A 26451-nucleotide genomic window follows, 5' to 3' on the forward strand; every position below is an offset into this window, starting at 1 on the left:
AGTGTAGTTCACATGCTCCACCCTCAGACCTAGGGGCAAAGTCAGTTCTTCCCAAACCACGTAGTCCTCCAAGTGGAAATTGAGAATCGCTGGGAAGGGGGAAACTGGATGCTGGGGAGATAATCACAAGTGTCCAACACAAAATCAACTGTGATGTGGTTCATCTAAGCAACATTCAGCGAGCCCCAGCCAGATAAGGTGCTGGGTCCTGGGATAAAGCCATGAGCAGGACATAGTCACTGCTCTCAAGGCAGCCATTGTTTATCACCCCCCAAAAATGTAAGCTCATTAAAGGTAGGGAGGTTTCCTCTCTTGTTCACATCCATTTCCCTGAGCTTGGAGCAGCACCTGGCACATAGTTAATACCTGTTGAATGAAGAGTCTAGTGGAAAGATGGGCATAATCTCCAAGTCATCACACCATATACAGTTTAATGCTAGCTCTAGGGACTTTGAGGGGCCAGGGGATGTGATCCACCCTTTTAGTTCTCCTCCTTCTTCTCTTCCTTCTGTTTGTGGCTTCCCCAGGGTGAGAGATTTAGAGGAAAGAATTGGAGGGATGGCAGGGGTTCCACATGCCTGGTACTCATTTGTAGTTGGAAATGCCCTGACTCTCTCTAGACTCCAAGCTGGGTCCATCTCTTGCTTGTGGTCCCCAGTAGCTGAAGTACAGCTGAGGTGTTCCTGGGGGTGCTATTTAGCTTTACCATGGCTCTCTCCTCTGCTGAGGAGCCCCTTGGAATGAGAGATGCCTGCCTCCCCTCAGGGCTTTTCCTCCGCCCTTTCTCCAACCTCTGTGTTCCTTCATGTGGAACCAGGAAGCCCCCATCTCCCTCAATTTCCCCACTTTATTTAAGGCACATAAAACTTTTCTGGAGGAAAGCTCTTGTTGAATCTGCAGCCTCTCCCCAGACCCCAAGGCCTGTAAAGCTCTGAATAGAGAGGCCCTGAGCTGAATGTGACAGTAATGATACTTATATCAGGTCAAGGATGCCTAAGGACCATGGTTACTTTGTCAAATTGTACAAGATGTTTCATCCAGAGCGTGCTTAGAGTAATGATATGTGGCAGAGAGAGCTAGTTGCCCCCATGTGCTTTCCTCTTCTTCCTTTAGTAATGCAACCCCATTAATTAGCATACAGATACTTAGGATAACACTACATTTCCCAGTCACCACTGCAGTTGTGTGTGGCCATGTGACTAAGTCCTGGCCAAGGAGATGTGAAGGAAATGATGTGTGCAACATTTGGTCTCACCTTTAAAGGAAAGGGGCCTTCCCACCATTTTTTTTTCTTTTTTTTGATACAGATTCTTGCTCTGTCACCCAGGCTGGAGTAAAGTGGTGCAATCTTGGCTCACTGCAGCCTTGACCTCGCAGGCTCAGGTGATCCTCCCACCTCAGCCTCCCAAGTAGCAGGGACCACAGGCACATGCCACCATGCCCAGCTAATTTTTTTTTGTAATTTTTATAGAGACAAGGTTGTGTCATGTTGCTGGGCTGGTCTTGAACTCGTGGGCTCAAGTGATCTGCCTGCCTCGGCCTTCTAAAGTGCTGGGATTACAGACGTAAACCAACATGCCTGGCCTCAAATTCTTTTTTTTTTTTTTTTTTTTTGAGACAGAGTCTCACTGTATTGCCCAGGCTGGAGTACAGTGGCTTGATCTCGACTCACTGCAACCTCTGCCTCCTGGGTTCAAGTGATTCTCCTGCCTCAGCCTCCTGAGTAGCTGGGATTGCAGGCATGTGCCACCACACCCAGCTAATTTTTGTATTTTTAGTAGAGATGGGGTTTCACCATGTCGGTTAGGCTGGTCTTGAACTTCTGACCTCAGGTGATCCACCTGCCTCGGCCTCCCAAAGTGCTGGGATTACAGGCATGAGCCACCACTCCCTGCCAGGCACCATTTCTTTTTATCCTTCCTGTCAGCCCGAGGGTGGACTTGGCGGTGGGCCGTCTTTGACCAGGCGGATGAGGACAAAACCCTCAGGATGACAGAGCAACCTGCTGGAGGGAGCCTGGATCTCCAACACCATGGAGCCTCTGTAACCCCCAAATGCTGATGCTGGGGCCATCACAGGACAGTCTGGGCTAAGCCTCTGTGATTTTGGGTCTTATTACAGCAGTTGAACCTTAGTCTCCACCAATACAAATAATCATCTTTGCCAGTGGGGGGCACATCTTACATGCCAGGCACTGTGCTAAGTTTTTCACATGCATTATTTAATTTAACCCTTACAAAAACTCTGTTAAGTCACACATCAGTTAGGACCTTTTGGGGAAAAACAACAGAACAAGTAGAACATGAGATTTACTGAGTACCAAGTAGCCTATTCCAGGATTTAGTAGTTTTGTTTCCTGCCCTGCTCAGGTTAGGCCCTGAGCAACTCCTGCTTTCAAGGTTGGAGGCAAGAGCAACTATTTTAGAGATGGTGAAATGGCTGTCGCTGCCCTGCAAGTCACCTCTGGCCAACCATGCTCTTTGTGTGACCTTGGTCGAAACACCTGGGACTCACAAAGCCTGTGGTAGAACAATTTCCTTGGCCTGCCAGACATTTGGCCTGCTTCATGGGCAACTGAGGCGGCAAGGGAAGCATCCAGAATGCTTCCCACTGAGCAACAGGCAGCTTTCAGCCATCAACCTCTGTGTGTCATCGAGGGTGTGCTGGCCAAGTCATCCATCAACCCAGTGCAGTTGGTAGAATGATCACAGTGAATGTGGACTACATGCACTTTGACATCTATTATTATCTCATTTAACTATCACAATCACCCCAAGATGTTAGTACAATTATTGCCCCCATTTTCCAGATGAGGACAGTGAGTTCCAGAGAGTAAGTTGTTCAAGGGCATACTAACAGACCTAGGATATTTTTATTCTTTTTTTTTTTTTTTTGAGATGAGATCTTGCTCTGTTGCCCAGGCTGGAGGGCAGTGGTGTTATCTTGGCTCATTGCAATCTCCGCCTCCTGGGTTCAAGTGATTTTCTTGCCTCAGCCTCCTGAGTAGCTGGGATTACAGGCATGTGCCACCATGCCTGGCTAATTTTTGTATTTTTAGTAGAGACAGGGTTTTGCTATATGGTCCAGGCTGGTTTCAAACTTCTGACTTCAGGTGATCCACCTGCCTCAGCCTCCCAAAGTGCTGGGATTGCAGGTGTGAGCCACCATGCTCGGTGTAGACCTAGGATTTTAGTGCCCTTAGTCTGATTCCAGACCCAAAGGCTTAACCAGATGGCTGAGGATGACATTCAGGTGGAACTTTTCTTTCTTTCTTTCTTTTTCTTTCTTTCTTTCTTTCTTTTTTCTTTTTTCTTTCTTTCTTTCCGTCTGTCTGTCTTTCTTTCTTTCCTTCTTTCTTTCTTTCTTTTCCTTCCTTCCTTCCTTCCTTCCTTCTTTCTCTCTTTCCTTCTTTCCTTCCTTCCTTCCTTCTCTCTTTCTCTCTTTCTTTCTTGACAGGGTCTCACTGTGTTGCCCAGGCTGGAGTGCAGTGGTGCAATCTCAGCTCACTGCAGCCTCAATCTCCTGGGCTCAACTGATTCTCCCACCTCAGTCTCCTGGGTAGCTGGGGTTGTCTCCCGTGTCCATGTGAAGAGACCACCAAACAGGCTTTGTGTGATCAACAAGGCTGTTTATTTCACCTGGGTGCAGGCAGGCTGAGTCCAAAAAGAGAGTCAGCAAAGGGTGGTGGATTATCGTTAGTTCTTACAGGTTTTGGGATAGGCGGTGGAGTTAGGAGCAATGTTTTGCAGGCAGGGGGTGGATCTCACAAAGTACATTCTCAAGGGTGGGAAGAATTACAAAGAACCTTCTTAAAGGAAGGGGAGATTACGAAGTATATTGATCAGTTAGGGTGGGGCAGAAACAAATCACAATGGTGGAATGTCATCAGTTAAGACTATTTTCACTTCTTTTATGGATCTTCAGTTGCTTCAGGCCATCTGGATGTATACGTGCAGGTCACAGGGGATATGATGGCTTAGCTTGTGCTCAGAGGCCTGAGAGTCCTGTCTTCTTATATTAATAAGGAAAATAAAACAAAATAGTGGTAAAGTGTTGGGGCGGCGAAAATTTTTGGGGGTGGTATGGAGAGATAATGGGCGATGTTTCTCAGGGCTGCTTCGAGAGGGATTGGGGCGGCGTGGGAACCTACAGTGGGAGAGATTCAACTGAAGAAAGATTTTGGGGTAAGGGATGATATTGTGGGGTTGTTAGAAGGAGCATTTGTCATATAGAATTATTGGTGATGGCCTGGATGCGGTTTTGTATGAATTGAGAAACAAAAGACACAAGGTCCAAAAAAAAGAAGGAGAAAAATAGGTATTAAAGGACTAAGAATTGGGATACCCAGGACATCCAATTAGAGAGTGTCTAAGGGGGTTCAACGTTACTGTTTGCTTGGTTGGCGAGTTTTTGGGCTCTATCCTTGAGTTTTTTTATGTTGTCATATACCAGGCCAGATTGATTTAGGAAAAAACAACACCCTTCATTTAAAAATATACAGAGTCCTCTTTTTTTTAGCAGTAAGTCCAGGCCTCAGCGATTTGAGGAAAGAGAAATACAAAGCCAGCAATTGGTTGTTAAAGAAGGATTAGAAATGGCTAGGAGAGAGTGAGATCGACAGTGTGGTGGAGATAGCTGGGGAGAGGTAGAGGGTGGCATAAGAACAGGAACCAGAATAAGAGTGAGTATAAAAGCAAAGAATAGGACTTCATCAGGGTGAAGGTATTGGAGGGTACCTTGCCACTGAATATCTTCTATCCACTTCAAGAGAGACTTAAGGGGTGATTTGAGGTAAAACCAGGAGCCACTAAATACCAAGAGCCTGAGAAATGCTTGGGTGATTTGACTAGTAAAGGCTGGTCCGTTATCAGACTGTACAGAGGTGGGAAGGCCGAACTGAGGAATTATGTCTGACAGAAGGGAAGAAATGACCATGGTGGCTTTTTCCTGTGGGAAAGGCCTCTACTTATCCAGTGAAAATGTCTACCCAGACCAAGAGGTATTTTAGTTTCCTGACTCGGGGCGTGTGAGTGAAGTCAGTTTGCCAGTCCTGGGCGGGGGCAAATCCCCGAGCTTGGTGTGTAGGGAAGGGAGGGGGCCTGAACAATCCCTGAGGGGTAGTAGAATAGCAGATGGAACACTGAGGAGTGATTTCCTTGAGGATAGATTTCCACAATGGAAAGGAAATGAGAGGTTCTAAGAGGCGGGCTAGCAGCTTGTAACCTACGTGGAAGAGGTTATGAAATGATGACAGAATAGAATGGGCCTGTGAGGCTGGAAGGATGTATTTTCCTTGGTCTAAGAACCATTCACCTTGTGTGGGAAGAGATTGATAGGTGGAAGTTTCAGTGGGAGAGTAGGTGGGAGTGACCGATGAGAAGGAGGAAAACTGGCCGTGAGGGACAGAAATTGGAACACTAACTGCTTTTTAAGCTACCTTATCAGCATAAGTGTTGCCCTGAGCAATGGGATCTGATGCCTTTTGTCGGCCCTTGCAGTGAATGACTCCAGCTTCCTTTGGAAGCCAAGCAGCCTTGAGAAGAGTTTTTATTAAAGAGGCATTAATGATGGAGGACACTTGCGTAGTGAGGCAACCTCTTTCAGCCCATATAACAGCATGGTGGTACAGGATATGGAAGGCATATTTAGAGTCAGTATAGATTTTGATGTGTAGTCCCCTTGCAAGAGTGAGGGCCTGAGTTAAGGCAATGAGTTCTGCTTGCTGAGAGGTAGTGGAGGGGGGCAGAGCAGTGGCCTCAATGATAGATGTGGAAGATACTATAGCATAGCCTGCCTTTGCTGGTGAGTGGTGATTAGGCCTGGTGGAACTGCCATCAATAAACCAAGTGTGATCAGGGTGAGGAACAGGAAAGAAGGAAATATGGGGAAATGGAGTGAATGTCAGGTATATAAGACAGATACAGTCATGGGGATCAGGTGTGGTATCAGGAATAATGTGGGAGACCGGATTGAAGTCCGGCCCAGGAACTAATGGGAGACCCAACAAAGAGCGAGTACAGCTGAAGGAGCTGGGGAGCAGAAAGCATATTTGTCAGGTGTGAGGAAGAAAATAGGTTTTGGAAGTTATGAGAACTGTAGAGAGTGAGTTGAGCATAGTTTGTGATTTTGAGGGCCTCTAAAAGTGTTAGGGCAGTGGTGGCCACCACACAGAGACATACATGACGGCCAGCCTAAAACAGTAAGGTCAAACTGTTTGGACAAAAAGGCTACAGGGTACAGTCCCGGCTCCTGTGTAACAATTCTGACTGCACAGCCCTGCACTTTGGCTATGTGTGATGAAAAAGGGTTGGGATGAGTTAGGGAGAGCTAGTGTGAGAGCAGCTTCTAGGGCTGTTTTTAAGGAATGGAAAGGGGTGGCAAAAAGATTTAGGATCTGTGGGGTCAGCTAGGTTTGCTTTTGTGAGTTTATATAATGGTTTAGTCAGGATGGTAAAACTAGGTATCCAAAGGCGGAAGTACCTAACCGTGCCTGTGAAGGAAAGGAGTTGTTGTTTTGTAAAAGCGATTGGGGTTTGGGAGATTAGCCGGACACAATCAGCAGGGAGAGCACGTGCATTTTCGTGAGAATTATGCCGAGATAGGTAACAGATGAGGAAGAAATTTGGCCTTGACTGAAGTAATGAGGGCTGTCCATGGAGCCTTGCGGCAGTACAGCCCAGGTAATTTGCTGAGCCTGATGGGTGTCAGGGTCAGTCCAAGTGAAAGCCAAGAGAGGCTGGGATGAAGGGTGCAAAGGAATAGTAAAGAAAGCATGTTCGAGATCCAGAACAGAATAATGGGTTGTGGAAGGAGGTATTGAGGATAGGAGAGTATATGGGTTTGGCACCACAGGGTGGATAGGCAAAACAATTTGGTTGATAAAGCACAGATCCTGAACTAACCTGTAAGGCTTGTCCAGTTTTAGGACAGGCAAAATGGGGGAATTGTAAGGAGAGTTTATAGGCTTTAAAAGGCCATGCTGTAACAGGCAAGTGATAACAGGCTTTAATCCTTTTAAAGCGTGCTGTGGGATGGGATATTGGTGTTGAGTGGGGTAAGGGTGATTAGGTTTTAATGGGATGGTAAGGGGTGCATCATCCATCGTCAAGAAAGGAATAGAGGTGTCCTATACTTGTGGGTTAAGGTGGGGGGTTACGAGAGGAGGATGCTAAGGAGGCTTTGAACTGGGGAAAAGGGCGGCAATGAGGTGTGGCTGTAGCCTATGAATAGTCGGGGAAGCAGATAATTTAGCTAAAATGTCTCGACCAAAAAGGGAACTGGGCAGGTGGGAATAACTAAAAAGGAGTGCATAAAAGAATGTTGTCCCAGTTGGCACCAGAGTTGGGGAGTTTTAAGAGGTTTAGAAGCCTGGCTGTCAATACCCACAACAGTTATAGAGGCAAGGGAAACCGGCCTTTGAAAAGAAGGTAATGTGGAGTGGGTAGCCTCCATATTGATTAAGAAGGGGACAGACTTACCTTTCACTGTAAGAGTTACCCAATGTGTCTGTGATGGTCTTGTAGGCTTCTGAGGTGATCGGGCAGCAACAGTCTTCAGCCACTAAGCCAAGAAGATCTGGGAAGGAGTCAGTCAGAGAGCCTTGGGCCAGAGTTCCAGGGTCTCTGGCAGTGGTTGCTGGGCGAGTTGGACAGTCTGATTTCCAGTGGGGTCCCACACAGATGGGACATGGCTTGGGAAGAATCCTGGGCTGCGGGCATTCCTTGGCCCAGTGGCCAGATTTCCAGCACTTGAAGCAAGATCCTGGAGGAGGAGGTCCTGGAGGCATGTCTGACCTCTGTGGTTTAGGTGTTTTGAAGTTCTTGTGTGCTGGAGATGTGGCTGGGGTTTCTCTCACAGCAGAGGCAAGTAATTGTAATTCAGAAATGCGTTGCTGTCTGGCTGCCTCCTCTCTATTATTGTACACCTTGAAGGTGAGGTTGATTAATTCCTATTGTGGGGTTTGAGGGCCGGATTCTAATTTTTGAAGTTTTTTGTAATGTCGGGAGCTGATTGGGTGATAAAATGCATATTAAGAATAAGGTGGCCTTCTGAGTCCTCTGGGTCTAGGGCGGTAAACCATCTAAGGATTGTTGCCAAATGGGCCATGAACTGGGCTGGGTTTTTATATTTGATGAAAAAGAGCCTAAATGCTAACAGATTTGGGAGAGGTTGGATAAAGAAAAAAAGGAGCATTAACCTTGACTATGCCTTTAGCTCCAGCCACCTCTTTAAGAGGAAATTGTTGGGCAGATGGGGGAGGGCTAGTCGTGGAACAAAACTGTAAGCCAGACCGGGTGTGAGGAGGGGAGGTAATAGAAGGGTTATAGAGTGGGGGAGCAGAGGCCAAAGAAAAGTTGGGACCTGGCTTGGCCTGGCGAGGAGCAGCCTGGGGAGGAGGGGAGAGGTCCGATGGGTCTGTAGAAAAGGAGGATTCAAAGAACTCCGAGCCTGGGGTAGAGATTGGAGGAACAGACAGGAGAGAAAGAAGAAAGATTTGGGACAAGTTGCATTGGGAGCAGAGACTAGGGAGGAACCCACGTGTAAAAGAATGCCTGGATGTCAGCACCTCAGACCATTTGCCCATTTTTTGACAAAAATTATCTAGATCTCGTAAAATGGAGAATTCAAAAGTGCCGTTTTCTGGCCATTTAGAACCATTGTTGAGTTTGTATTGGGGCCAAGCAGTGTTGCAGAAGAAAATAAGATGCTTAGATTTTAGGTCAGGTGAGAGTTGAAGAGGTTTTAAGTTCTTGAGAACACAGGCTAAGGGAGAAGAAGGAGGAATGGAGGGTGGAAGCTTGCCCATAGTGAAGGAGGCAAGTTTAAAGAGAAGGGTAGAGACCCGGAGAAGGGGTGTGGGGAGCAGCCCTGGGCTGCAATGTGGGTGAGCAGCCAAAGCAGGCGTCCCCACAATTGACTTGCCACCAAGGGAATGTGGGTGAATGACCAAGGCAGGCGTCCCCGTGGAGATCAGAAACCAATGGTATGTGGGTGAATAATCAGGCAGGCATCCTTGCAATGATTAAACACCAAGGGAAGGCTGCCTTCCCGAGTCCATGACCGGCGCTGGAGCTTTGGGACCACGGATAAAATGTGTCTCCTTTGTCTCTACCAGAAAATGAAAGGAATTGAAATTAAGAGAAGGGAGAGATTGAAGGGTGGCACCAAGATTGAAAGGAGAAAGAGGTTGAGGGATAGTGAGAGAGGTTGGAGAAGACAGTAAAAAGAGGCCGCTTACCCGATTTAAAATTAGTGAGATGTTCCTTGTGCTGGTTGGTCTGAGGACCCGAGGTCGTAGGTGGATCTCTTCACGGAGTGAGGGCGAGGACTGGGGACTGGTCTCCTGAAGGCGTCCCTCTGACCCAGGTCTTCGGCACCAAATGCCTCACATGTCCGTGTGAAGAGACCACCAAACAGGCTTTGTGCGAGCAACAAGGCTGTTTATTTCACCTGGGTGCAGGCGGGCTGAGTCCAAAAAGAGAGTCAGCAAAGGGTGGTGGATTATTGTTAGTTCTTACAGGTTTTGGGATAGGCGGTGGAGTTAGGAGCAATGTTTTGCAGGCAGGAGGTGGATCTCACAAAGTACATTCTCAGGGGTGGGAAGAATTACAAAAAACCTTCTTAAGGATGGGGGAGATTACAAAGTACATTGATCAGTTAGGGTGGGGCAGAAACAAATCACAATGGTGGAATGTCATCAGTTAAGGCTATTTTCACTTCTTTTGTGAATCTTCAGTTGCTTCAGGCAATCTGGATGTATACGTGCAGGTCACAGGGGATATGATGGCTTAGCTTGGGCTCAGAGGCCTGACAAGATCACAGGAACTTTTCTTGACAGTCCAGTGCAATGGAAAAACAATATTTTGTTCTTGTTCTTCCCACAACTTTCTCAGGATGGCGGATCCTGTAGCAAGTTTCTTCGAGTGTGGTGAGCGAAGCAAATTGGAGGAGCTCAGATGGAGATAATTTGTCTGCATAGACAAGGAAAGAAATTTGGAGAGGTGGGACTGGGAGATTTTGTTGGGAAGAGAGAAGCCGTGACCCTGGGTGCTGTGCAGAAAAAGGGAAGATGAAGACCTGATACCTTCATTCCCCTGAGAGCAAAGCTGGAAAATGTTGAGGAATGTGGCAAAGAAGGTTTGCGAAGTTGAGTATAGAGAGTCACGTGATGCAAAACCCACTTGTTTGAAGGAGGTGGGCCAGTGAGCCTGCCAATCCCTGGGGGAAGAGTGGTCCCATCAGAGGCAACAGCCAGTGCCATGGCCTTCAGGTGGCGGTGTGCCTGGCAGGTTTGAGGAATGGCGAGGAAGCCAGGGTGGCTGCTGTCCCAGAAAATGAGGTAAGCTCAGAGAGGTAAGGGTTGGGGCTGGGATGACCTGTCATCCCAATCTTCATGCAGGTCCTTGTAGGTTGTAGAAAGGACTGGCTTTTACTATCAGTAACATGGGAGCCGTTGCAAGTTTTGAGCAGAGGAGAGGCATGATATGTCTTGTGTTTTGAAACAATCCCTCTGACTGCTGTACTGAAAATTGACTTTGGCTGGGCACGGTGGCTCACACTTGTAATCCCAGCACTTTGGGAGGCTGAGGTGGGAGGATGGCTTGAGGCTAGGAGTTTGAGACCAGACTGGGCAACTTGGTGAGACCCCCATCTCTACAAAAAGATTGAAAAATTACCTGGACATGGGGGCGCATGCCTGTAGTACCAGCTATTTAGGAGGCTGAGGTGGGAGGATCATTTGAACCCAGGAGTTGGAAAAAAAAAAGGCAGTCAAAGGACTGAGCTCTAAGATCCTTCTGAAGAGGTTGGGAGAAGAGGAGAATCAGCAAGAGAAACTGAGAAGGAGGGTCCAGGGCAGTAGGCGGGAAGCAGGAGAATGTAGGGTCAGAGGACAGATGTAGAAATCTGTTCCAGGAAGCGAGGGCCGAGTGTCAGAAGCTGCTGCTGAGTCACTCAAAATGAAGACAGAACTCATCACTGGAGTCACTCAGGCAGCCTTGGTGACCTTGATAAAAATAGTTTAGGTGGAGTAGGTGCGGGGTTGGAGCACAGGCTTGGTTGGAATGGGGTTGAGGGAGGATATGAGCAGTAGAACAGGGTGCAGCCAACATAGATAACTACTTTGGAGAAGTTTTGCAAAAGGGAAGTAAAAAATGGGCAGTGGGTGATGAGGGGAGTGGAATCAAAGAAAGGCTTGTTTGCTTTTTCAGTAGGAGAAATGTATTGTTTCTGATGGTAACACCAGATTTCTACAGAAGTATTTTCTATTCTTTCCGAGGGTCTTATATACTTATACCAGAGCCAACACTGTACTCTTACCTACTGTGGCTTCAGAATATTGCTTTGATAGGGTACTTGTTATGGAGTAACATGAAATTGTAAGGTATGTCCTATTGCTTTATAGGCTATTGCTGTGTGTTTTCTAGTCCAGTCAATTTTTGAATCAGCACATCAAATTCTAGAAAAATTCTGCTGGGTGAGATTATAATGAATTTGAGTAATTAAATGGAGAACTGGCATCTGTACTGACATCTGTAGTCTTGTCATCCATGAAGATGACATATCTCTCTATTCTTTTTTTTTTTTTTGAGATGGAGTGTTGCTCTGTTGCCCATACTGGAGTGTGGTGGCATAATCTCAGTTCACTGAAACCTCTGCCTCCCGGGTACAAGCAATTCTCATTCCTCAGCCTCCCGAGCAGCTGGGATTACAGGCATGCACCATGATGCCCAGCTAATTTTTGTATTTTTTGTAGAGATGGGATTTCACCATGTTGGCCAGGCTGGTCTCAAACTCCTGGCCTCAAGTGATCCACCCACTTCAGCCTCCCAAAGTGCTAGGATTACAGGCATGAGCCACTGCACCAGGTCAATAATCTTTTTTTTTTTTTTTGAGGATGAAGTCTTGCTCTGTTGCCCAGGCTGGAGTGCAGTGGCATGATCTCGGCTCACTGCAACCTCCACCTCCCGGGTTCAAGCGATTCTCCTGTCTCAGCCACCCGAGTAGCTGGGACTACAGGCGCGTGCCACCATGTCTGGCTAATTTTTGTATTTTTAGCAGAGACGGGTTTTGCCATGTTGGCCAGGCTGGTCTCGAACTCCTGACCTCAGGTGATCCACCCGCCTCAGCCTCCCAAAGTGCTGGGATTACAAATGTGAGCCATCATGCCCGGCCAGTAATTTGTTTAATTACATATCTTTTATAAGCTCTTTCTTTCTTCCTTCTTTTTTTTTTTGAGACAAGGTCTCACTCTGTTGCCCAGGCTGGAGTTCAGTAGTGTGATCATGGCTCACTGCGGCCTCCAACACTTGGGCTCAAAATGTCCAAGGGACAGTTTGCGAAGTGCGTTTTCAGGGAGATAGTTTGATTTCCCACACCTGTTTGATACATATTAATGTTTACTTAATTAATTATTTAATTAAAAAAATTTAAGAGATGGGGTCTTGTTATGTTGCCCAGGCTAGAGTACAGTGTATGGTGGCATGATCATAGCTCACCACAACCTCGACCCTTTGGGTGCAAGTGATCCTCCTGCCTCAGCTTCCTGAGTAGCTGGGACTACAGGTGCATACCACCACACTAGATAATTTAAAAAAATTTTTCTTTAAGAGACAGAATCTTCCTGTGTTGCCCAGGCTGGTCTTGAACTCCTGGGCTTAAGCGATCCTCCCACTCTCGACTCCCCAAGTGCTGGGATTACAGGCAATGAGCCATTGTGCCTTGGCATTAGCTCCTTCTTTTCCTCACTTTCCCACCAGTGTTTCCGGAATTACCTTCCAGATAAATTACTTACACTTGAAGCCTTGTCTCAGAGTCCACTTATAGGGGAAATCAAGCTAAGATTTTATCAAGAGTGGGGATGGGGGACAGGTAGGAGGGAACAGCCAACAGCTTATAGATATGTCCCCATCCACGGTCACCAGGTCAGGTGCACACTTGGTGGTGGCTCATTGAGAAAGCCTCTGCAGGTTGGACAGCCAGTCTGAGATCTTGCCTATATTTTTACAGAGAGTGGACCCTTGGCCACTGTTCAGGGCAAGGAGGGGCCTCCACGTCTGAGTTCAAGCAGCCCTCATAGTGGCTAGAGTGTGAAAACTTTTCCCAAAGCAAACCCAGCTGATCTACTAAACTCCCCCCCGCCGGCACCCTGGTTGGTATCTTCTGATCTTGGGCTAATGACTTCATTCTTCCTTTCCTCAGCCTCTTTACCTGCTAACAGATACAGGTAACCTCTTGTTTTAAATTATCTATTGGTATTTTTTATGATTATGAGTCATTTTTTTTTTTTATATAAAGGTCTTTTTTTTTTCTCTTTGAGACATGGTCTTGCTCTGTTGCCCAGGCTGGAGTGCAGTGTTGAGGTCATAGCTCGCTGTAGCCTCAAACTCCTGGGCTCAAGTGATCCTCTTGCCTTGGCCTCCCAAAGCATTGGGATCACAGGCATGAGCCACTGCACCCGGCCTGTATAAATGTTTCAAGTACACATAATATAGAAAAGAATATTAAAGTCGTCTTGTAGCAGATTGAATACAACCACAAATTCCTCCCATTGGGAGGTGGGATCTGTGTCCCCTTTGCTTGAATGTGGATGAGCTCTGTGACTGCCTGATCAATGGAATGTGGTGCAGATGACTTGGCACCAGTTTCCAGATCAAGACCTTAGTAGCCTGGAAATTTCTGCTTCCTGTCTGTTGGAACACTTGCTCTTGAAGTCCAGCCACCATGCTGCGAGAAGCCCAAGCCACATGGAGAGGGCACATGGGGGTGCCCAGGTGACAGCCCCAACTGAGCTCTTAGCCCATGGCCAACTGCCAGCTGTGGGAGTGACCCATTTTGGGAGCCCAGCCCAATTGAGCTTTGGATTACTCTAGCCCTGGTCATGATCCGACTGCAATCATGTGAGAGACCCCGCTGAGAACTGCTGAGGCCAGGCGATTCACAGATACGTGAGAGATTTATAATACGCTGCTGTTTTTAACTACGAAGTTTTGGAGTAGTTCACTCTGCAGCAATAGATACTGGAACATACCTGTAATCCTTCCATCTTGGAGATAACGACTATTAACGTTTGGTTTTTCTGCATATATATATATATATATATATGATTTATTTTTGTATGTATGTACTTATTTATTTAATGTTAATTTTTTATTTTTTGAGACTGAGTCAAGCTCTATTGCCCAGACTGGAGTGCAATGGTGCAATCTCAGCTCACTGCAACCTCCACCCCAGGTTCAAGTCATTCTCCTGCCTCAGCCTCCCAAGTAACTAGGATTACAGATGCCCACCACCACACCTGGCTAATTATTGTATTTTTAGTAGAGATGGGGTTTCACCATGTTGGCCAGGCTGGTCTCGAACTCCTAACCTCAGGTGATCTTCCCACCTCATCCTCCCAAAGTGCTGGGATTACAGGCGTGAGCCACCATGCCCTGCCTATATATATTTTAGAGACAGGGTCTGGCTCTGTTTTCCAGGCTGGAGTGCAGTGGTGTAATCATATCTCACTGCAGCCTCAACCTCCTTGGCTCAAGCGATCCTCCCATCTCAGCCTCTTGAGTAGCTGGGACCACAGGTGCGCATCACTACGCCCAGCTAATTTCTTAAAATTTTTTTGTAGAGTCAGGGTCTCGCTGTGTTGCCCAGGCTGGTCTTGAGTTCCTGACCTCAAATGATCCCTCTGCCTTGGCCTCCCAAAGTGCTGAGATTACAAGCAGGAGTCACCATACCTGGCTATATATAAAAATTATAAACAGAGAATTTTTAACCAAATGTACATAATTTTAATTGCTTTTTTTTTTTTTTTTTTCCAGCCAGCAAGCATTTTTTTCCATCTAGTTATCAGGAAAGTTGAACTAGAGGCAAAAGAAAATGTGTTGAATGGTGAAACTCTGTCTCTAGTGAAAATGCAAAAAATTAGCCGTGGTGGCATGCGCCTGTAATCCCAGCTACTCGGGAGGCTGAGGCAGGAGAATCACTTGAACCCAAGAGGCAGAGATTGCAGTGAGCCGAGATCACGCCACTGCACTCTAGCCTGGGAGACAGAGGAAGACTCTGTTTCACAAAAAAAAAAAAAAAAAAAAAAAAAGAAAATGTGTTGAGAAAGAGTGAAAAAAAATCATTGGCTTGAGAATCACATTGGCGGTCACATAAAGGTGAGGTTTGTGTTCCATGTATGTGTGGAAGGATACCTATTTTCCTGTGCCTTTGAAAACAGAATTAAAAGTGACAGATGCAGGGGAGGGTAAGGATATATCACAGAGTGAAGTATCATTGAACCATTCCTCTGTTGAATATTCAGGTTTTTTTAGCTTTTCACTATTAACAATAATGCTGCAATGAACAAGCTTGCAAATATATATATATATATATATTTTTTTTTAGAGATAGAGTCTTGCTCTGTCGCCTAGGCTCACTGCTAGGCGAGCTCACTGCCTAGCTCTCTGCTCACTGCAACCTCCACCTCCAGGGTTCAAGCGATTCTGCTGCCTCAGCCTCCCAGGTGGGATTACAGGTGCCTGCCACCACGCCTGGCTAATTTTTTTGTCTTTTTAATACAGATGAGGTTTTACCATGTTGGGCAGGCTGGTTTCAATTGCTGACCTCAAGTGATCCACCTGCCTCGGCCTCCTAAAATACTAGGATTACAGGCATGAGCCACCGCGCCCAGCCAAGCTTGTACATATATTTTTGACTACACTTCTTAACTATTCTTAGGATAAATTACTAGAAGTGAAAATTCTTGGGTGAAGAGCCTGAGGCCTTTAAACACACACACACACACACACACACACACACACACACACACACACACAATAGGCTGGATGCAGTGGCTCACACCTGGACGCAGTGGCTCACTAATCTCAGCACTTTGGGAGGCTGAGGAAGGAGGATCACTTGAGTCCAGGAGGTTGAGAATAGCCTGAACAACATAGCAAGATCTTGTCTCTACAAAAAATTAAAAAAAAATTAGCTGGCCATGGCAGCATGTGCCTGTAGTACCAGCTACTCGGAAGGCTGAGGTAGGAGGATCGCTTGAGCCCAGGAGGTTGATTGAAGCTGCAGTGAGCTGTGATGACACCACTGCACTCCCGCCTGGGCAACAGAGCTAGACTCTGTCTCTAAAAAAAGCACAAAATAATATTTAAAAAGCACCAGGTATGCCTGTACTTGAGTTGTCCTTGTTGATGGCTACAAATGAGGACAGCTCTGGCTGAAGGGCGCTCCCATTTCCATGGGCTGAAGGAGGGACATTTTGCAAAGTGTGTTTTCAGGAAGACACAGAGTTTTACCTCCTACACTTGTTTGATCTGTATTAATGTTTGCTTATTTATTTATTTAATTTTTTTTTGAGACAGGGTCTCACTCTGTCACCTGGGCTGGAGTGCAGTGGCATTATTGAGGCTCACTGCAGTCTCAGACTCCTGAGCTCAAACAATCCTCCTGCCTCAGCCTCCGGAGTAGCTAGGACTACAGGCATGTGCCACCATGCCTGGCTAATTTTTTAAATGTATTTTTTGTAGAGACGGGCTCTCCCTATGTTGCCCAGGCTGGAGTGCAGTGCTGTGATCATAGCTCACTGCAGCCTGGACCTCGGGCTCAAGTAATTCTCACACCTCAGCCTCTCGAGTAGCAGGGGCTACAGGCGTGCACCACCATGCCCAGCTAATTAAAAATATTTTTTTGTAGAGACAGGGTCTCTCTACGTTGCCCAGGCTGGTTTCCAACTCCCAGGCTCAAGCAATCCTCCTGCCTTGGCCTCCCAAAGTGCTGGCATTACAGGCGTGAGCCACTGTGCCTGGCCCATATTAATGTTTAGAACACGAATTAAAGCAGGTAGGCTAAGTCTATTCAGCTTGTTCATATGCTTGGGCCAACCCAAGAAACAAGTGGGTGACAAATGGCACCTTTTGGATAGTGGTATTGACTTTGAGGGTTTGGGCCAGGAAGCTGGGGAGGAAGGGTGGGCAGGCTGTGGGCAGTCCTGGGAGGAAGACCAGGCAGGGCTATGTGCTCACTGAGCCTCCACCCTCTTCCTTTGACTCTCTGATAGACTTCTGCCTCCTACTTCTCCTTTTCTGCCCTTCCTTGCTTTGGTGGCTTCCCTGGGGTTCCTCAGTGGTGCCTGCAACCCCTGGTTCACCTCCTTCCAGGTTCTGGCTCCTTCCAGCCATGGCTCTCAGAGTCCTTCTGCTAACAGGTGCATGGGGGTGGGGTGGGGGACTCTGGGTGGGGAGGAGGGGAACTTTTGGGTCTGTCATAAAGAGAGGGCCCAGAATATGTAGCAGTCAGTCTGGGGAGAGGCAAAGGGGATTTGGGGAAGGAGAAAGCGTTCAAGAAGAAGCAGGGAAACAGCTAGACCCAGACAGGCTGGCCAGGGAAGCCTGGATGAATGACCACATTCATGGACTGTACAAGGCTGCTTGCCGGTCCCCTTGCTTCACACATGAGGAGAAGGAGGCCCAGGGAGGAGAAGTGACATGGCCCAGGGTGCACAGCAGGTGTGAGGCCCCCTTCCTGAGTGCTTCCTCCTGGATCCCCTCTCACCATCTCCACTTTGCCTCCGGTTCTATTTTGCAAAGTCCCGGGTGCAAATGTTTGTTGAATGACTGATGAATGAAAATGTTTTGAGTTTGTTTCCTTTTATGCTTATATGTTGTGGAAAATGAAATTCTCCTCAAAAGGGAAGGAAGTACTTGAAAGCTGCATAGGAAGGAAATTATCTAATTAAGAATGTATAGAAACTTCATTGTTGGGCAAATCATCATTATGGTGACACCGGGGGAAGAAGCCATTTGGGTGCTCAGAAGGGAGGCTGGAATTCAGAGCAGGACTGGACGTGCCCCATGACGGTGGTTCTTAGGTCAGGAGTAAGCAAACAGTGGCCTGGGGGCCCGATATGGCCCACCACCTGTTTTTGCACAACCTGCCAGCCAGAGATTGAAAATGAACACTGATAATCGATTTGATGATAGGGAGCACCACCCCCGAAGAATTCTATTTGTCTCATTTGTAAACCCGTATTACAAACAAATTGTACTCAATCATTACGTTTGGAATTTCCCTAATGACAAATTTGTGGAAAAGTATTTTCTGTCTTGTTATATAAGTACTTGTGCAACATATTCTGTCAGCCTCTTGATCTGCAAAACCTAAAATTTACTATCTGGCTGTTTATAGAAAAAGTATGCTAATCCCTGCCCCAGGCTATCAGAGCTGGACCTGGGAAGCAGACATCTGGAGGCTGGGTTAGTTAGGGTGACCGAATGGATGGGAAAGGGAATGGAGCAGGAAGACATGCTGCTATCTTTTTTTTTTTTTTTTTTTAAATACAGGGTCTTGCTCTGTTGCCCAGGCTGCAGTGCAGTGGCATGATCATGGTTCACTGCAGCCTTGACCTCCTGGGTTCAAGCAATCCTCCCACCTCAGCCTCCTGAGTAGCTGGGACTACAGGCATGTACCACTACACCCGGCTAATTTTTTATTTTTGTAGAGATGGGGTCTCACTGTGTTGCCTAGGCTGCTCTTAAACTCCTGAGCCCAGGTGATCCTCCCACGTCAGCCTCTTAAATTATTGGGATAACAGGCCTGAGCCACCACACCCAGCCATTGCTTTCTTTTAAATTATTATTATTTTTTGTTTTTTTTGTGTGTTTAATTTTGAGATAGGATCTCTCTCTGTTGCTCAGGCTGGAGTGCAGTGGCACAATCAGGGCTCACTGCAGCCTCAACTTCCTGGGCTCAAGTGATCCTCCTGCCTCAGCCTTCCAAAGTGCTAGGACTACAGCCCCTGGCTGGCATGCAACTTTCCTCTGCTTGACCCTTCCCCCATTCTCCCTTTAGCCTTGACCTTATGTCATGGGTTCAACTTGGACACTGAAAATGCAATGACCTTCCAAGAGAACGCAAGGGGCTTCGGGCAGAGCGTGGTCCAGCTTCAGGGATCCAGGTGAGACCCTCAGATGGAGCCCCCTTTCTCAGTGCTTTCGCTCCAAGACTTACACACCTGAAAAAAATCAGCGATTTCATTGAGTGATTTTTTTCAATAGATAAATCAGTTCAAAATATACAACAAATTCATCTTTTGAATTTACAGTGTTCTAAATTCAAAAGATGCAAAAGGGTGTAAGAGTAAAAATCTCTTCCTTACTCCCTTCCCCCAGTTCCCTTCCCAGGGGGGACCTGATGAATGGTTTCTTGTGTGTTCTTTTGGGGAGACTCTGTGTGTACATAACACATACACGTTCCCTCCCTCAGCCAACACACCATGTGTAGCACACATTGTACTGAAATTAAGGCCTGCCTGCAGGCTGCCGCCTATTTTTGTGAATAAATTTTATTGAAAACAACCCCGTCCACTTGTCACTTACTGTTTATTGCCCCTCCCTCCCTCCCTCCCTTCCTCCCTCCCTTCCTTCCTTCCTTCCTTCCTCTCTCATTCCCTGCTTCCCTCCTTCCCTCCTTCCCTCCCTTCCTTCCTTCCCTCCGTTCCCTCCCTTCCTTCTAGTTCTCTCTTCCCCCCCTCCCTCCCTTCCTCCCTCCCTTCCTTCCTTCCTTCCTTCCTTCCTTCCTTCCTTCCTTCCATTTCTTTATTTCTTTCCTTTCTGACATGGTCTTGTTCTGTCATTCAGCCTGGAGTGCACGGGTGCAATCATAGCTCACTGCAGACTCAAACTCCTGGGCTCAAGCAATCCTCCCACCTTAGCCTCCTGAGTAGCTGGGACTACAGACATGTGCCACCACACCTGGCTAATTTTTTTGATTTTTTTGTATAGACGAGGTCTCACTCTGTTGCCCAATCTGGTCTCAAACTCCTGGCCTCAAGTCATCCTCTTGCTTGGGCCTCCCAACTTGCTGGGATGATAGGTGTAAACCACTGTGCCTGGCTATGGCCACTTTTGAGCTGTAATGGCAGAATTCAGGAGCTGTGATGGAGATTGTATGGACTGCGAAGGCTAAAACATTTACCTTTACAGAAACAGTATTTGTGGAGGTGATAGTACCTTTCCAGAAGAAGGAGGCTGGTCTCTGCTCTTTGCTTTATCTCACATAATACAGCCTGGTGATTTGAGTCCATTAATTCCATGTTATGCTTGCATTGCATGCCATAATTTGGAGATACTATAATTTACCTTTTTTTTTTTTTTTTAAAGACTCGCTCTGTCACCCAGGCTGGAGTGCAGTGGCATGATCTTGGCTCACTGCAACTTCTGCCTTCTGGGTTCAAGCAATTCTCCTACCTCAGCCTCCTGAGTAGCTTGGATTACAGGTGCCTGCCACCACGCCCAGCTAATTTTTGTATTTTTGTAGAGACAGGGTTTCACCATGTTGGCCAGGTTGGTCTCGAACTCCTGAGCTCAGGTGATCCACCTGCCTTGGCCTCCCAAAGTGCTGGGATTACAGGTGTGAGCCACCGCGCCTGGCTTGTAATCTCCTTTTACATTACATTAGATCTCTTGTTAATGATCATTTAGATTGTTTCCAAACTTTTGCTCTATGAACAATGCTGACATTTTGCACATGTGCAAACCTATTTGGAAGTAAAGGCTAGCACTGGGATTGTGGTATCCAGGGGTGCATGAGCACCTGCAATTTTAATAGATGTTTCCAGATCACCCTCTACAGTGGTGGCAGCAATTTACACTCACACCAGAAATTGATGAAAATACCTACTTCCTCATACTCCCTCACTCATTTGCCAACTCATTGTGCTATCAAACTTACTGATCTCTGCAAATTCAGTAGGTGAGAAGTGGTATCTTAATTTAGCTTTAAATTGCTTCTTTTTTTTATGAGAGAGGCATTTTCTGTGAACATGTTTTTCTTATCTGTTGGCCATTTTTCTTTCTTTTTTTTTTTACTAGTTTGTACAAGCTTTGAGTACACTGAGGAAAGTAGTCTGGGGTATGAGTTGTGAATCTCTCTCCCTTGTGTATTATTTTTCTTTTGAGTGTGCTTATGGTAGTTTATCACATACAGAAATTTACTTATTTATTTATTTATTTATTTATTTATTTATTTATTTATTTATTTATTATTTATTTATTTATTTATTTATTTATTTATTTATTTATTTATTTATTGAGACAGAGTCTCGCTCTGTCACCCAGGCTGGAGTGCAGTGGAGCGATCTCGGCTCACTGCAACCTCTGCCTCCTGGTTTCAAGCCATTCTCCTGCCTCAGCCTCCCGAGTAGCTGGGACTACAGGTGCATGCCACCATGCCTGGCTAATTTTTTTGTATTTTTAGTACAGATGGGGTTTCACCATGTTACCCAGGATAGTCTTGATCTCCTGACCTCGTGATCCACCCGCCTCGGCCTCCCAAAGTGCAGGGATTACAGGTGTGAGCCACTGCGCCCGGCCTAGAAATTTATTTAAAATGACTGTGTGGAGGCTGGGCGCAGGGGCTTATGCCTGTAATCCCAGCATTTTGGGAGGCCGAGCTGGGCTGGTCGCTTGAAGCCAGGAGTTCGAGACTAGCCTAGCCAACATAAGGAAACCTCATCTCTACTAAAAATACACAAATTAGCCAAGGATGGTGGCACACACCTGTAATCCCAGCTACTCAGGAGGTTGAGACAGGAGGAATGCTTGAACCCGGGAGGCAGAGGTTGCAGCAGTGAGCTGAGATCACACCACTGTACTCCAGCCTGGGTGATGGTGTGAGAATCTGTCTCAAAGAAAGAAAATAAATAAAAATAAAAATAAATAAAATGACTGTGTGGGTTGGGTCCAGTGGCTCATGCCTGTAATTCTAGCGCTTTGGGAGACTGAGGTGGGAGCATTGCTTGAGCCCAGGAGGCAGAGGTTGCAGTGAGCTATGATTATGCCACTGGACTCCATCTTGGGCAACAGAGTGAGACCCTGTCTCCAAAAAAAAAAAAAAAAAAAAAAGGTTGGCCTGGGACTACAGGTGTGTACCACAACTGGCTAATTTTTAAAAACATTTTTTGTAGAGATGGGGTCTCGCTATGTTACCCAGGCTACTTTCAAACTCCTGGTCTCAAATGATGCTCCTGCCTCAACCTCCCAAGGTGCTGGGATTAAAGGCATGAGCCATGGTGCCCAGCTTGAATTGACCTATATTTATTGTTAAAATTTATTCATTTATTTTTTGGGACAGAGTCTTGTCCTGTCTCCCAGGCTGGAGTGCAGTGGTGCTATCTTGGCTCATTGCAACCTCTGCCTCTCGAGTTCAAGCAATTCTCTTGCCTCAGCCTCCCGTTTAGCTGGGATTACAGGTATGCACCACCATGCCTGGCTAATTTTTTGTATTTTTAGTAGAGACGGGGTTTCACCATGTTGCCCAGGCTGATCTTGAACTCCTGAGCTCAGGCAATCCTCCCTCCTCGGCCTCCCAAAGTGCTAGGATTAGAAGCATGAGCCACTGTGCCTGGTCCTATTTTTAAATGACTTCTGGTTTTTGTGTCATTCTTAGGAAGACCTTTTCTCATTCTGAGTCTTAACATTTTCGCATTTTTTTCTTTGCTAATTCTTCCTCCTAGTCATGGGAATTCAGCAATCCGGGTATGGGCCCCCACCTTCCTCTGGGTGGCAGAGGTCTTCTGTGGTCTCCTTCTCTCCCCACATGTTGGGGTTTTCTCTATTCCCACTTCTCCCCATAGGGTGGTGGTTGGAGCCCCCCAGGAGATAGTGGCTGACAACCAAAGGGGCAGCCTCTACCAGTGCGACTACAGCATAGGCTCATGCGAGCCCATCCACCTGCAGGGTGAGTCACTGCCCCGCCGGGCCGGGACTGGGATTCCCCCTGTGAACACACAGGGACTTGCCAGGCACTCCTGTGTCCTGGGGGATCTGTGGTGGGGACACAGGTGTCTGCCTCCCTACCCTCTCCTTTGCCTGCAGTCTCTACCCTAGACATCCCCAGGCAATCCCTCCATGTTCCTTTCTTTCCCAAGATTTAGGATCCCCCTTCACCATCAGACCTCCTTGTCTCCCGCATGGAGGTGACCCCTGCCCAGCTCTTCCACAGCCTTCTCTGTCGCCCCCCTGAGGGTGACCAGGCCCATATCTGTCCCCGCAGTCCCCGTGGAGGCCGTGAACATGTCCCTGGGCCTGTCCCTGGCAGCCACCACCAGCCCCCCCCAGCTGCTGGTGAGTGGGGCTGGATCAGAGGAGCATCCAAATGAGGGTGTTTGGGGGGCCCACGCATGGTGGGGCTGGGGGTCTTGTGGAGGGTGGAGGTGCTGGGGTACAAGGACAGGAAGCAGGGGCAGCCCCTTCCACTGGCTCCTGCCCCGTAGGCCTGTGGCCCCACCGTGCACCAGACTTGCAGTGAGAACACGTATGTGAAAGGGCTCTGCTTCCTGTTTGGATCCAACCTACGGCGGCAGCCCCAGAAGTTCCCAGAGGCCCTCCGAGGTGGGTTGCCTTTGGCAGAGGGAACAGATGGGCAGCAAAAGACCAGGGGAGGGGGCAGGACTGAGGTGACGTCTGCTCAAGGTCTGGGCTCTGGATGCAGAAGGGTGGGGGAACTGGGTCCCATTAGAGAGAGAAGCTAGGGAGGTGCTAGGGTCTTGTACTTTAGGAAAACTCCTTGGCTAGGCACAGTGGCTCACACCTGCAATCCCAACACTTTGGGAGCCCAGGAGTTTGAGATCAGCCCAGGCAACGTAGTGAGGCCCTGTCTCTAAAAAAAAAAAAAAAAAAAAAAAAAAAAATTATCTGAGTGTGGTGATGAGCACCTGTAGTCTTAGCTATTTGGAGGCCGAGGTGGGAAGATTGCTTGAGGCCATGAGTTCAAGACAAGCCTGGGCAACATACGGAAACCCCCGTCTCTACAAAAAAAAAAAAAAAATTAGCCAGGTGTGGTGGCACGTACCTGCAGTCCCAGCTACTCAGGAGGATCACTTGAGACTGGGAAGTTGAAGCTGCAGCAAGCTATGATTGCACCACTGTACTCCAACCTGGGTGACAGAGCAAGACCCTGTCTTTAAAAAATAAGTCCAGGTCACACTGCAGAGGAGGGGATGGTGCAAGGTGTCATTGGCAGGAAGTGGGAATCTTGGGGACCATCTTGGGGGGCTGCCTTCCACACCCCTGTTCCCTAAACCTCCATTGATTGAGATTCTGAGTGACTGTATGGATTTTTTTTTTTTTTTGAGGCTGAGTCTCGCTCTGTCACCCAGGCTGGAGTGCAGTGGCATGATCCCGGCTTACTGCAACCTCTGCCTCCTGGGTTCAAGTGATTCTCCTGCCCCATCTTCCCAAGTAGCTGGGATTACAGGTGCCCGCTACCACACCTGGCTAATTTTTGTATTTTTAGCAGAGACGGGGTTTCACCATGTTAGCCAGGCTGGTCTCGAACTCCTGAGCTCTGGTGATCTGCCCACTTTGGCTTCCCAAAATGCTGGGAATGAGCCAGGGAATGAGTGGTGGGCATGAGCCACTGTGCCTGGCCAGAGTGCATGGATCTTTCAAGCTGCATTTCCCCACTGCTTTGTTCAATGGCTCTGCCATCTTTTTGCTTGTCTTCATGTTGATTCTGGCACCACAGGCGAATGTTTCTCCCTTGCATTTTCTTTTTCTTTCTCAAGCCCTGTTCCTCTATACTTCACCCTCCACAGATAATCCTCCTTCTTCCACAGAGGAAACAAAAGCTTCAGGCCTGGACTCCCTCCACTTTCCCCTTCTCTTATTTTATCTTAATAAGCGGTTTTCCAGTCTTCGCTGGAATTTGTTAGACAAATTGTAAAAGAGATGTAACACCGCACTTTCTCCTTTTTCTCAAATTTCCATAATGACAACACTCCTGGCAGTGACTCACTGATTTTAGAGGAAGACCTGTCTCTCCTCCGTCCCATGACTAAATTCTTCCGTCTGGGCTTTTGAGAGTTTGTCATGCACCAACTAAGGTGATCACCTATCTTTCTTTTTTCTTTTTTTTTTTTTTGAGACAGGGTCTCGCTCTGTCACCTAAGCTGGAGTGCAGTGGCACAATCTCGGCTCACTGCAGCCTCTGCCTCCTGTGCTCAAGAAATTCTTGTGCCTCAGCCTCCAGAGTAGCTGGGATCACAGGTGCGCATATACTGATTTTTGTATCTTTTGTAGAGATGGGGTTTCACCTTGTTGCCCAGGCTGGTCTCGAACTCTTGGGCTCAAGAGATCTTCCCACCTCAGCCTCCCATAGTGCTGGGATCACAGGTGTGAGCCACTGTGCCTGGCCCAGCATCTCTTGAATCACTCGTTTTCTGTCTAGGACATTTAACTTCTCCCTTCCTCTGGCTGTAAACACTCTCATTCTACCTGTATCTGAAAAACGATCAGCCACCACAATCGATAGCCATGAAACAATCTTCTCTCTTCCAGTCTCCTCCTCATCTCCTGCCATCTCTCCCCACCCTCACCACCCAAACTTCCTGAGTGCATTCTCTTCACCCCCGGCTGGCCTTCAGCTTCCCTCTCCACCTAGGGGCACTGGAGGCCTTTTTAGGAGGCCTCCCAAAGTGCTGGGGTTACAGGCATGAGCCACTGTGCCCTGCCAGTCTTTCCAAAATACAAAACAAATCATCTCACTTCCTTTTCTAAGAACCTTCCGTGGCTCCCCATTGCCTACAGATAAAGTCGAGCTCCCTATATTGGAGTAGAGGCCCTTGCCCACTGTTCTTTGCTTGATGCCACCGCTGTGTCTCCATCGCCATCACATACGTTTGTCCCTGTAGTGCTGTTTCCATCGAACGGCATTCCTGGATTCTGCCAGAATGCTTTTGAGGCCCTTGTCCCATGTATCAGTAGGAGTCTCAACTGGGACCAAAATACATTCCAGTAATGTAACTGCCCAAGGGGTTCACCTTGCCTGCTGCCTAGACAGAGCTGATTCATCAAGACAGCAGAATTGCAATAGAGAAAGAGTAATTCACACAGAGCCGGCTGTGCAGGGGACCAGAGTTTTATTATCACTCGAATCAGTCTCCCTGAGCATTTGGGGAGCAGAGTTTTTAAGGATAACTTGGTAGGTCGCAGGGGAAGCCAGTGAGCCGGGAGTGCTGATTGGTCAGGGATGAAATCACCGGTAGTCGGAGCTGTCTTCTTGCATTCAGTTGGTTCCTGGGTGGGGGCTGCAAGATCGGATGAACCAGTTTATTGATCTGGGCGGTGCCAGCTGATCCATCAAGTGCAAGGTCTGCAAAATATCTCAAGCGCTGATTTTAGGAGCAGTTTAGGGAGGGTCAGAATCTTGTAGCCTCCAGCTGCATGACTCCTAAATCATAATTTCTCATCTTGTGGCTAATGTTAGTCCTACAAAGGCAATCTAGTCCCCAAGCAAGAAGGAGGTCACTTTCGGAAAGGGCTGTTATGATCTTTGTTTAAACTATAAACTATAAACTAAGTTTCTCCCAAAGTTAGTTCAGCCTACGCCCAGGAATGAACACGGACAGTTTGGAGGTTAGAAGCAAGATGGAGTCGGTTAAGTTAGATCTCTTTCACT

At 47.3% G+C, this 26451-nt stretch overlaps 1 protein-coding gene across 1 annotated transcript in view; it reads left to right on the forward strand.

Moving 5' to 3' along the window:
- The first annotated feature begins 17122 nt into the window (after positions 1–17122).
- ITGAM (integrin subunit alpha M) overlaps positions 17123–26451 on the forward strand; it is a 45798-nt gene continuing 36469 nt past the window's right edge. The window contains exons 1-5 of the mRNA XM_032156027.2: positions 17123–17200; positions 18844–18949; positions 22628–22731; positions 23047–23117; positions 23267–23384. Coding sequence (XP_032011918.1) covers positions 17173–17200; positions 18844–18949; positions 22628–22731; positions 23047–23117; positions 23267–23384 — 427 coding nt within the window. The 5' untranslated portion in view covers positions 17123–17172. The remainder of the gene's footprint in view (positions 17201–18843; positions 18950–22627; positions 22732–23046; positions 23118–23266; positions 23385–26451) is intronic.

Source organism: Hylobates moloch, unplaced genomic scaffold, assembly GCF_009828535.3.
Source record: "Hylobates moloch isolate HMO894 unplaced genomic scaffold, HMol_V3 SCAFFOLD_6, whole genome shotgun sequence".
NCBI lineage: Eukaryota > Metazoa > Chordata > Mammalia > Primates > Hylobatidae > Hylobates > Hylobates moloch.